The sequence below is a fragment of the Chaetodon trifascialis genome, chromosome 6 (genome assembly GCF_039877785.1).
Source record: "Chaetodon trifascialis isolate fChaTrf1 chromosome 6, fChaTrf1.hap1, whole genome shotgun sequence".
NCBI classification, from domain to species: Eukaryota; Metazoa; Chordata; class Actinopteri; order Chaetodontiformes; family Chaetodontidae; genus Chaetodon; species Chaetodon trifascialis.
This window is the reverse complement of record NC_092061.1, coordinates 17402700-17415240: the sequence shown is the minus strand read 5'-3', so window position 1 is coordinate 17415240 and position 12541 is coordinate 17402700. Positions and strand designations below refer to the sequence as shown.

The following is a 12541-nucleotide window of genomic DNA, read 5'->3' as shown; positions in this document are numbered from 1 at the left end:
TTCACACTTATACCATGGCCACTTAGCCACAGGCAAAAGCAGAGGCGGTGTTTAAATTGTCATTCGTTTGTAGTTTAATGCATGATTTGGTCTGTTTTGCTCGTTAGACGTTACGAGTGTACTGTTGTTATGGTTGCCTGCAGTTTACTGTAGCGTGTGCACTGATTTGGAGTGGTGAGTAACCTGTCAGGGACTAGAGAAGGACAGGAAAACACTGGCTCTGTATTCCAGCACGTTGGTTATGAAGTAAAACACAGTGTCAAAGTGCTGACTTTCAGCTTGAAGTTAAAGCACAACCTAAATCAGCTGACAGTCTTGTTTTGCTGACCACCAGCGGTTTAACCTCCCACCTCACTGCAGTGATTGGGAGGAGAATATACATTCAAACAGGATTACTGAAGCTGATCTTTACTAAAAAAAACCACCAGCCACTATGGGCTGACTGCAGAATGGTGAAAAATTGTTAGCATAGCGAGCGAGCAGAGTGTGAATGAGTAGCAAATAGTGGATAAATGGCTGAAACCTGCAGCTTTTGCCACCTCAAGTGGCTCAACTAGTGTTGAGTAGCTGCCAATATATTGAATGTAATATTAATTTCTAACATTAAATATTCAACGCATTTAGAATCAGCTTGACGAGGACAGACGTCGATGAAGAGAGTACAAGATTCAACATTCGGTCGACAGTGCAGGGATTGTTCTTATTTTTATACACTACTGACTGAAGTCTGGACCATCTTTATTTGTTGCTTGTTTGAGGGTTTTTTTTTTTTTGCTTCAGTCTGGTAATGTGCGGGCGTGTTTCCATGTCTCTGCGGCAGAAAAGCGATGGGATGGGGTGCGTGTGCAGTGAGAGAGAAAAACGCTATATGGACACGAGCCCTGAGACTGCTGTTTCAAATCAAAGCATACATGTATTAATCAAAGCTCCCATAAGGACGTAGCACGAGCAGAGAGCTAGATATGTTTTAAATTAATTCTCTGTCCAAATCAGCAGGCGGAGGCTCTGTGTGTCTCTCTGTCTGCGCTCTGAAACAGCAGCTAAGCAATAGTCACGTAGCCTCTGGGAGGGCACATCGGAATGATCTAATATGACTTCACTCCAAAGATAATGCGAACGAGTTTGCTTAAATATTGGCAGGGACAATTTTGTCCTCCCAAGTCCATACGCAAGCCTCTGCCCTTGGCACTGTGTTTAAATTGAGCAGTATAAAAAAGCAACTGCTGGATTGTGCTGGACTACAGAGCCACAACAGTAAACACACAGCGCTGAACTCAGTGAATTGTTTATGTATGTGTAAGGTTTCTTTTTTCCCAACTGTCTATGAATCAGAAATGAGTCAAACACTCATCTGTGGCCATGGTATAATCCATATTTAATACACTGAGTAGTCTATAGTAGGGTGGATGAGAGGGGACCACAAATTGATTCATATAAATCCTGCGTCTTTTCTCTCTCCACTTAGAGGGGACTTTTTTTCTAGTTTTGTAGAATATGTGGTGGTCCAGCAGCGGCAGCAGCAGCAGCATGGTGACCTCTTCCACTCTCACACTCCCAATGTGTTCTGCTTCGCTCTCAGTTTGGTTTGAGTCGCTCTGCGTTTGGTCCAGTGTGACGGATGCTGGAGCATGTCCCGTGTGTCTGTGGGGTGTGTCACATGCCACTCTTGGTGGGTTGTGGGGGCTGAGTGTCGTCCGTTGGCATGGCAGCCTGCCGCCTTACCAAGCCTGCTGGTCCAGTGTGGAATGCACAGGAGAAAAAAAAAAAAAAAAAAGGAATGCGATGGAGATCGATTTGTGGCGTAGCCGCGGACGCTGTCTGCATGCTGGCTCCGTTCTGAAGCTGCGCATGGGGGTGCTGTTTGAGTCAGCGGGCAGCATGGGCCTCCCCTTGTTCCACAAAGTGCCCTGTCAGTAACGGTTAGCCCTTCTCTCTCTTGCACCCCGCCTGGCTTTATAAAGGGCCACAAGCAGGTGGGTTGTCATGGAGGAGACACATGTGCCCTCCTTTCCCCTTCCTCTGTCCACCACGCAAGTAGGAGCCACCGCCAGAGAGCACTCTCTCACACACACACACACACACACACACACACACACACACACACACACATATATATATATAACACACACACATCCGCACACACAGATATAACTCATCTGGAGATGTAATGTTAAACTTCTTATTGATTCTTCATAAAATATAAGAGCTCCACAGTGCAAAACTGCTTTCATGGTCAGCTTAACTACGCTGTGGAAGCAATGAAAGAGTCCTGTTACAGCTGTTATTTGTTGTTTACATGATAAACAGCTAATGCAGAAACAATTTACAGTTGACTAATTATGGCTGAAAAAGTTCTGCCAAGAGTAAATTAAGTAATTTATTTTGTATTAGGTAAAAGATTTAAACAACAAATAAAACTTTTTAATAAGACTTTTTTAGATTTAGTTGAACAAAAAACATATTTATGAATAAATGAATTCATCCCAAAATCTATAGTTAAAACAATAAATGAATTTATTAAAATGCTTCTGCAGTGATTTGATGGTTTGGTAGTTTGAGGTTGTCTTTACACAGTTTGCCCACCAGAGAGCACTAGCTGTAAACAGCCCTGCTCAGTATATGGGTAATGGGTACTAATTGAAATTGGAAAAAAGAAAATTAAAATCTAAGTGACAACAATAGATCAGCAGATACTAATTTTTAAATATTGACACCAGTATTGGCTTCAATCAGGCTCCAGTCAAAATACTGTGTCTGTAAATTCCTTAAAAACATTGTATTAAATTCCTCTACTGGTGGGAGAAGAGCGTCTCCATAGCTCTCCCTGCACTTGCTATGATGCTGTACGTGGGTAACTTTGCCTTTGTCCTCACCGAAAGGTTAAAAACAAGGGAGGCTCATATTTTCAGTGGTTAGAAGGGCTCATTACCTGGCTGACGTACTGTAAAATGGAGGAGGATGAGGGAGGGCTGCGGCGGCGCTCTGAACGTCTCTTCTGTCTCTTTTTCCAGACGAGATGAATGACCACCAGAACACGCTGTCCTACGTCCTCATCAATCCTCCTCCGGACACCATGCTGGAGCTCAACGACATCGTGTAAGAACCAGAGCAAAGGAGATGCCCCGCTGTGTTGTGTCCAGTTTGACAGCAGCAGCAACATTAACGCTGCTGCCATTAAACTGATCCACATTTAAACATTTAGAGTAAACTGTCACCCTCTTAGTGCTCCATGATGGCAGATAATGCTGGCTTTGTCTTTACAGGTACATTATCAGGTCCGACCCACTGGCACATATGCCAGAGGACTCGCAGGTGGGGCAGGCCCGCACCACCAGGAACCAGCAGGAGTTCGGCACAGAGACGAGGGACGAGACTCACCTCTGAAACCCCCCTCAGTCCTCGACACCCTGACCCTTAACCTCCAAGCCCCGCCTGGGCCGATGGGGCTCGTTTGTCTCACACAGATGAAGGCTGGTCTTGGGCCGAGAGCGGCAGTCCCCCGTGAATGTGCATTATGAGTCTCTCAGACCAGAAATAATCAACCCATGACCCTGATAGAGAGAGAGCTGCTGTTTCCCCACTGAGCTGCTACAGGAGGATGCATGAAGAGTGCCTCGTCATCGACCCCGACTCCCCCTCGTGCACCTGCAGTACTAACATGTGTCACCCTCGGAAAAAACAAGCTGAACCCGAGAGCCAGGCACCAGAACTGGCCCCCTCCCTCCAGCCAAAGGACTGAGAGATTTGAAGGATGTCGTGAGAGGTCTTCGGACAGCCAAAGGGGGGTCTCTCTGCACATACTGTACAGGATATCAACTCATCATTTCACTCAGGGTGAAGTTGCCCTCGTGCCATGACTCAGGCCGACTTCCTCTACGCCTGTTGCTACCTAAACTGAACCGAATCCTCGGGGCAACTCCACCCTCCTCCACATCTTAACGGCCCTGTTTTTCTACGAGGAAATGCTTTGAATTTCTAGCAATTCAAGCATTTGCCATGAAATTACAGTACATGTGCACTTTTCTTAATTTATTACAGATGTCTGTTTGGTTTTTGTCTCTTTCTAATCAGACGGATTTACATTTTCTTTATGAGCACAAACTTTTTTACGACAGACTGTCATCTGTGAATATACACACCGTAGTGGCACTTTTATCGGCCGTGTTAGAATAATCTGCATTTCTCTCTTTGTTGTGATATTCATTATGTTAAAGAGAGAATATTGTTGATTTCTTTCACTATTTTAGGGGTCCCAAATCTAGTGCATGTGCCATTCTTTTGTTTACTCTCTTGCTTTGTAAATTTCTTCCAAATGATTTGTACATTATGTGCCATTCTCTCTGTTTTGAGATATCAGTGTTAATTAGTTTTCTTTTTGATTTTATCAGCTAATTTTTTACCTCGTCAAAGATGTGCCAGTCAATACGTAACAACATGTTCACAAACACTGAAGAAAGAATCCATAAATGAAGGCTAAATTAATATAAAAGATGAAATAGTCATGGTGGCTATTCTAATTAAAACTTAATTTAATGTGCATATTTAAAGTAATATTTATTATAACTCAGTATAATTTACTGTATTTCTGATTTCTCAGTTGGCATAAGCTGCATTCTTATGTATCAGTCAATTTTTTTTATTTTTTTTTTAGCTAAACTTAAACATAATCTTGTTTTATGTCGTTTGTAGTCGTGGTGGTGGTCGTCTTTGTCACAACTCATAGATTTAAAGGAATAGTTTGAAAGTTTGGCAAATGCACTCACACTCGCTTTCAGAGCATTGGATGAGAAGCTTGACACCAAATGAATGAAGCTAGAGTAAGCAGGCGATTAGCGTAGCTTAGCATAAGGGCTAAGCTAATAGAAGTAGGGGGGAAACGGCTAGCAGCGCCTCTAAAATGGATTAAACAAACTTTAAAGTGTTACTGAGTGAGTTTTGGGGCAAACCAGTCTACCTGCTTTCACGGTTTATGCTATGCTAAGCTAATAGTCTCTCCAGGCTGCGGCTTCATTATTGACAGACATGAGAGTGGAATCAATCTCATGTTATTCTCAGTAAGAAGGCGAATAAACATATTTTCCAAAGTGTTGAACTATTACTTAAAGGTGTCCTAATCAGAAATATTAAAAAACTAATATTGGCCGATGTGTCATTATCAAATTTCTTTGATTCAAAAATCCAACTAGTTGTTGTTTTTTTATTTCATCTTGTCAACTTTGCACAGCCTGCGACAGTCACGTCTGTTCCTGAATCTCTATTGGACGTACCCGAGCTGAAAATGAAGCGCTCCTCTCTTGTACAGGCCACACCTTGTGTATATAAGGCGGTGTCAGTGTGCAGTATTTACTCTTGGTTTATCATTCCTCAGCAGTGTGTTCACTGTAAATAGCAACTTCCTCCATTCATTGTTTGCCACTCTGTTCTTCTGTTTCCGTCTCCTCTGTGTGTGAAGTGAAAGAGGACTTGAACTATTTTTGCACTAAAGCTCTGCGGGGACGTCTAGAGCATAAGAGCATGACCCTTTAATCTGAATCTGCAGTGGACAGTATTCAACCATTCTCGTGAAGCAAAGACAGTCAAACATGCAGTAACATGTTGTGCATGTCCTTGCCGACGTCTGGAAAGCGTATTTTGATCGAGTGCCATTCTTGCTGTGAGAGAAATATGAAGTGATTAGTGATGACGATGAAGTGACCTCTGAAGGATTGTTTTGTCTCTGAGATCTTTGTTTGTTTTGAGCAATCAGCATAAGCTTTTTTTATGTGTGACACTGTCTGCATTTTGTGAAGAGTCCCGTTGAGACGTACTGTTGATCTTTGCTGAGTGGCCCCTCAGAGGTGTCAGTTTACAGGGCAAGAGAGCTGAGGAGTGAAGGCGTGAGCGACCACGATGGAGGAGGACACGATCAGTGTTCAGATCCATTCACATGACATCATCTGAGGTCTTCACTTCTATGAAATCATACACGTTCACTTCCGATCTCCTACTGTCCATACTTACAGTAACACAAGGGCATGTAAACACTAAAAAGCATGTTTTGATATACAAGCTTGCCAAGAACGATAATTTTGTACATTTAGCAGGACATTTAGTGTGATGTCCCAATGCTAGAGAAACCCATAATCAAATCAACTGCTTGCAAGTTGGAGCCATTATTTGATACTATGTATTTATATGAATGGAACATGCATGTTGTCTAGGTGTTATCAACAAGCCTCTGTATTCTGTTTACCTCCACTTTTATGTTTTTAAGTCATTGTCAAAAAGGGGTTGATCCATTTTGTACTATTTCTTATGAGAAGCGAGTGTACTTCTCCACATATAAAATATGAATAAATAAATGCTGCATGCAGCCAGATAAGATGAATGAAAAGACCTTTTTATTTGTTCTCACACCTTCAAACGATGACTTGATGAATATGATGACAATCACGTGTACATAAATATGTAATTTAACCATTTCATCAGAGTTCCTTTCATTAGAGTGCTAATATTGACTTTATCAATATTTATATACAATTACAGACAAAGATTCAATTTAAACTAGAGCAGGAGGTCAAATAGATAACTTGCTTGAGGGAAAGTAAGGTGAAATTTTGAGAAATACACTTTAAACTGGCTTTCTTGCTGAGAGTTAGATGAGAAGATTGATACCACTCTTAAATATGTATGGTAAATATGAAGGACAGTTAGCTTAGCTTAGCATAAAGACTAGAAACAGGGGGAAACAGCTAGCCTAGCTCTGTCCAAAAGTACCAAAATCCACCAACCAGCACCTCTATTTCCTACTAATAAATTAGCTGTATCTTATTTATTTAATTCAAACACAAATTTACGCGTAAAAATGACTTCTTGTGGTTTTAATTTGCAACTTTTGCAGTCAGACTTTTAATGATTTTACAGTGTGGTTCCTCCATCCTAACGCCGCTGCTTGTTGACATGTGTCTGCTTCCACCTCTCTCTGGTCCAGCGGCCATTGTTCTGCACGACCTCGTGCAGCAGGTCCATGAAGGCGTACTCATTGCCGGACAGCAGCGTTTCGTCATCTGGTGAGGCGCCATCAGAGGGAGCCTTTGAGCCAGAGCTTCTGTTTTCTGCCGGCTGTCTGCTCATCACAGCTCGCTTTGGTTCTGTCTTGTCGCTGCTCTTATTCTTTTCTGCAGGACTTCTTGCAGGTTTCAGGTCTGGAGTTTGATCAAGTCTTTCCTGTTTTTTCCTGATTGTCTGTCTCACCGTGGCAGGGTCCTGGATCATCTTCTCTTGCTTCATGTCATGGGCCTCAATGATCACGGTGGTCTTGTCCTTTGTGTTTGAGGACTGAGACTGTCCCACGTTCGTCTGAGCTGTTTTTAGGGGATCTTCCATTTGATTTTTCTCAATTTCATCTCCATCAGAAGGATGCTCCACTTTGTTTAACACTTTCTTCACCGTGAAGCTGTCAGACCGCTCCTCCTCCTCCTCCTTCATCATATTACATCTTGCCTGCCACTGACTTGCAGTCGGAGGCCAGGTGGAGATCCTCCCCATAACTTTTGCGGTCTGTGATCTTTGATGCGGATCATCAGAGGACTGTTTGCTGAAATCATCAGGTTTACTCTGGTTCGTACCGATGCTCAGATAAGGTACAGTGTCAGTGTTCACAGACACACACTGGAGCTCTGTATCCAGATTTCTGCCCTCAGCAGCTTGTTTAGCATTCACTTCAGTGGTTTTTGTTAGATTTTCTGTCTCAAATCCTCCATCTACTTCAGTCTCACTCCCCAGTCTTTGCCGTCCATCAGCTTGTTTTTCTGTGTCTTTCGATTGAGCCCCTGTCTCAGTTTGTAAAGTCAATTGATCTTTCACAGGTGCACAAAAAGGAGATGTAAAGAGAACAGCATTAGCCGACTTTGCTCTGACTCCAGTAAACGATCCCCTCCATCCCATCTCTGAGTCCTGGTGACTGTTTCCTCTTGTCTCAGAGTGTCCTGGAGACGCAGCATGACTGGATCTGCTGCCGTCCTCTTCTTTCAGCTCATTTCTGTTTTCTTTTGGACATCCAGGCATCACAGCTTTGGTACTGCATGTCCTCCTATGCAGCACCACCAGGAGAAACACCACCAACAGGAGAAAAGACAGGACCACTGCACAGGAGCGAGTTGTTCGAGAGGAGATTATTTTCATCCATTGATGATGTTTTTTTAAGTACAGGCAAACAGAAACCAGCAAAAGCGAAGCTAAACATACCGATCACAAGCACGAGTGTGCAGACAGCACTTGTGCCTGTCGATGGTCGTGATGTCACACAACTTTCTAGAGGGAATAAGACACATATGAGGCACAGATTAAGACGTTCAAATATCCAAAGATGAGAAGACGCAGGCGTACCGGTCATTCCAGTGGGTGTAGATAGAGTATATGTGGGCAGGTCAGAGGGCTTAAGATGGACTGAGATCTCTGTCACTGATGGAAGTGATGTCATATAAGTTTCTACAGGAAACAAGCAGATTTGGAAGAAGTACTCTGACTTTAAGCAGAAGTAGCAACATCACATTGTAGAAATACTCTGTTAAAAGTAAATTTCATGCATTTCAGATTTTACTTAAGTACAAAAGAATCAGCATCATTATGCGACATGTTTCAGAGTGATGTCAATTATATTATTGGGTTATAATTATTGAGGCATTAATGTGATGTCATCCCTTTACTGTAAAGCCAGTACGGGTGGTTTAACTACCTTATATAGTTTATCTGCTGGTTAACCTGTAAATTTCCCTTGTGAGATCAATAAAGTTTTACTTCATTCTATAATGTTACATGAGGATTTATTTGTTGATTATGTTTTTCCTTGTTAAACTAAATCTGAAAAGTAGCAAATAAATCAAATTATCAAAAAAAAAAAAAAAATATTGTGGAGTGGCCTCTGAACCGTAGTAGCATACCAAAGTAGTATAAGTAGAAAATGTACCTCAAAAGCATACTTCAGTACAGTAAGTAAATACAGTTTGAGTAAATGTACTTAATTACTTTCTATGATGTGCAAACCAAAAATAATTAACTTTTTAAAATTTGTGCACCAGATCAGCATTAATATACACAGAGTTAGAGACAATCTGATTGGCTGCCCGACTTCTGACTGAGAGCTACAGCTCTGCACAACGATGAACTTTGATGGTCACACACACCGCTGAGTTATGGTTGAATTAATTATGTTGCTGTCTGTGGCGCCATCTGCAGGAGAAATAGCATCAACAGGTCAGGCTGACTCAGAGTGGGTGTGTATGTGAAAGAGCTGCGGTCCGCAACCTTTTTTGCGCCACGGACCGGATTCACGTAAAGCAATAATTTGACGACCGACACAGAAACGGATAAAAACAAATTATTAAAAATACAACTCAGCATTACCCTGAATGCAGTGGTTGTAATTAGTGGGAGCCCTGCGCTTGTTTCTCTTCAACGAAAAGGCTTCATTGCCTCATTAGCGAGCCTGTCGTCACATATTACGCAGAGCGGGTTTAGTGCGTGACAATCACCTGAGGCGATAACCCGTATTTTAAGTAGGACTGCTGATATTGTCTCTTAAATGCAGCTTTCTTTTTCTTGGAAGTTGTAGGTTCTTCCTCTTCTGTCTCATCATTTGGCCTTACCCCCTTTCCGAAGAAGCTCTCCAAATTCGTTTCTTTCTTTCTTTTTTTTTTTTTTTTACTCATTTTTGCTAGCTTGTGGAGTTACTGTTTTACTACCGTATCACGTGACCGAGACAAGCGGTTTGACATGTGCACAGAAGCACAGGCGGATGCATTTTTAAAATCAAACATCTTTCAGACTCTGATGACCAATAAAATATTTTTTTGTTCAGTCTCTCTGTGCAGACCGGTACCGTGGGTTTCAGCAATGACTGGCTTTATGACAATTATGTCATCATTTATGGGGAAAGGTGTGACAGGCTACTCACAGATCTGTCGAGGGAATTCCAAATAAATACTAAATTTGGACTCAGACGTTACAGTATACGAAAAAAGTTGAAACATGATGACAAACTATTGGAAAAAGAGTCAAAACATCACATCCGATCTGTCCCTCTATCGAAGGTGAGGTCAGGTGAGATTAGTCTGTCAGTCTGTGTGTCCTGATTATCAGAGGTTTAATATTAACACATAATGAATGTGTGAGCACAAAACTGGACATGCTGTGAAGGAGCGTCGACTCTCAGCCAGACGGCAGATATCAACACAGGCCTGTCCCTGATTGTCTCTCACGATAGTCTCATTCTATCGTTGGACAAAATGAAATATGAAGCAAACTGAGATGGGAAGAACCGAATGTACCGAATGTCTTTACAGCAGGTGCAGTGGTCACTGTGAGGACATCAGTGGGTCTGGGCTGAACTGAGCTGCTCATCTCTGATGTTGACCGTGCTGGAGCGGTTGCTAGAGACAACAACAAAAACCCTGAGCGCAAATTTAATGTGACTCCAGTAGAAAAGAAAATGACATGAAGAAGAACGGCGTGCACCTGTGTGTGAGGAGCTAATTAAAGGAGCATCAGTGGGTTTGGGTTGGACTGAGGTTTCTGTCTTTGATGTCAGCCGTGATGAAGGTGTTGTCACAACTTTTGGGGAACAAATATGAGCAAATATCCTGATTTTAATGGTGAAGAATCTCATATATCAGAACTGGGAGCAGAAGGAGCAGACGTACCAGCAGATGGTGGGACTGTTGTGAAGAGATCAGAGGGTTTGGGTAGGATGGTTTGTGTCGCTGATGGTGGAAGTGGCGTCGCGCACACTGACACGTTCCACACAGGTCGACCCCTCAGAGATGGAGGACTGTCACAGGTCACCTCCACCTGTCGGTCCAGCAGAGACCTGTTCTGCAGATCTGAGGAGAGAAGCAGCTTTAGGCTTTCCAAAAGCTCTTCAAACACAAGACTTGTCTCATATTTCACAAACCTTTGAGGAAGTCAACAAAGTCTTCAGCGCCGCAGGAACAGTCCCAGGGGTTCCCATCAAGTCTGAATCTGGTGGACCTGAGAGACCTGAAGACCTGAGGCGACACCCGAGTCAGCCTATTCTCAGACAGGTCCAACTCAGCCAGGACGGTCTGGGAGCTGAAACTGTTTGGATCAACTGTTCTGATCCTGTTCTTACTCAGGATGAGCCTCCTGAGGCGGACGAGGCCGCTGAGCATGAACTCCTCCACAGCTTCCATGTGGTTTCCTGTCAGGCTGAGCTCGCTCAGCACATCAGGACGACCCAACCAGTTTGGGTTCATCTCTGTCAGCAAGTTCTGGTTCAGACTGAGATTTGTGAGGTTCTGGAAAGAGCTGAACGCTCCTTCAGCGACTCCAGTGACTCCTGCATTCTCGATCCTGAGCCTGGTCACAGAGGTGAGGTTGTTGCTGCGAAACACGGTGGAGTTGATCTCCCCGACACCCCTCAAAATCATGAACAGAGACGAATAACCAGGCAGGAAGGCTGAGAGCAGAGTATCAGAAGCACATGGAGGTGTGAGTGCATCTGAGAGCGGAACAGAAGAAGTGGACTGCAACACTGGAAACAGCTGCATTCAGAGCAAATATGATACGCCTGTATCTCGTGTTGATTCAGCAATTTCAAAGTCCTGCTTGTGCTGCCATCTAGTGGTAATGTTGTGTAATGCACCATCACTAGCCTGAAATTTTTCTGACCTCCTTCATGTGTGATGAACATGTTCAGACACGCACCAACTTTCAGTCCATGGAGGTCAATAAGAGAGAGCTTTTCTGCCATTAAAGAGTCTGTCCCCCCCCCCCCCCCCCCGCTCGCGCTTTTTTTCTTATTTCAACTTTGCTTACTATTATGTCTCTCACTTTGTAAACTTGGCTACCTGTACTCACAGTATTTTTAATTCTTTTTGAGTACAACAACACTCTGCAATAAAGCATATCCTGGTAAAAAAAAACAGAACTCCATAAAAACTACATTTGTCTTTCAAATTCAGCTTCTACTCTCATGTACCATTTCCAGTCAAATTTTCCAGTCCTCACCTGTCGGTATGTCCAGGCAGAATAAAAACTGTCCCTCTCCGTAACACGAGTGGCTCAAGCGCACATTGACCAGCAGCAAAGCCAGAGCAGCAGCAGCAGCAGCAGCTGTGGATGTACAGAGGAATCAGATCAGCTGTGACTGCAGCATCTAATCGTTTGAGCAGCAAACACATGCACTCACCCTTCATGGCGACCGATCTGATCAACCCAGGATGCAGGTCTGGAGTGACAGTTGATCAGGTCTGATGATCTGGTGGTCAGCAGGTGTGAAGAAGAAACACTGTTACTATGGCAGACCACAGGCTGCCATGGTTATGAGCGTTGGCATTTAGGCAGTGAGGCCGCTGTTCCAGCTGGGTGGTGGAGTGTGAGATGGTTAGCAGCACCAGGGGAGGCCTGGAGAGGTTTTCACTGCTTAGATCACTTAGATTAGAAACCAGTGTCACGTTGGATGACTGAGGTTGTGAAAAGTAGATACTTCAGTAGCTTTTCAATACCACGTGTTACAATCTCTGTGAATTCTACTTATGATAGC

At 43.3% G+C, this 12541-nt stretch overlaps 2 protein-coding genes across 17 annotated transcripts in view; one reads left to right on the top strand and one right to left on the bottom strand.

Moving 5' to 3' along the window:
* Window positions 1–6373, top strand: part of kcnt1b (potassium sodium-activated channel subfamily T member 1b) — a 67993-nt gene extending 61620 nt beyond the window's left edge. For 13 of the 16 annotated variants that reach the window (XR_011602268.1, XM_070963531.1, XM_070963522.1 and 10 more), the window contains 2 exons: window positions 3012–3096; window positions 3264–6373. Coding sequence is in view for 15 of the 16 variants with exons in the window: in XM_070963531.1 (XP_070819632.1) it covers window positions 3012–3096; window positions 3264–3384 (206 nt within the window). In the remaining variant the exon portion in view is untranslated. The remainder of the gene's footprint in view (window positions 1–3011; window positions 3097–3263) is intronic. The other 3 variants (XM_070963534.1, XM_070963535.1, XM_070963537.1) reach the window with 2 other exon arrangements.
* Window positions 6374–6741: 368 nt separating this feature from the next.
* LOC139333199 (uncharacterized) lies at window positions 6742–8046 on the bottom strand. Its single transcript, XM_070965493.1, has one exon. It carries the CDS (start codon window positions 8044–8046, stop codon window positions 6919–6921), a length of 1128 nt encoding a protein of 375 aa, XP_070821594.1. The 3' UTR covers window positions 6742–6918.
* Window positions 8047–12541: the final 4495 nt, after the last annotated feature.

Excerpts from the sequence above, each read along its gene's own strand:
- LOC139333199 (XM_070965493.1), bottom strand. The coding sequence starts at position 8,046 with ATGCCTGGATGTCCAAAAGAAAACAGAAATGAGCTGAAAGAAGAGGAC.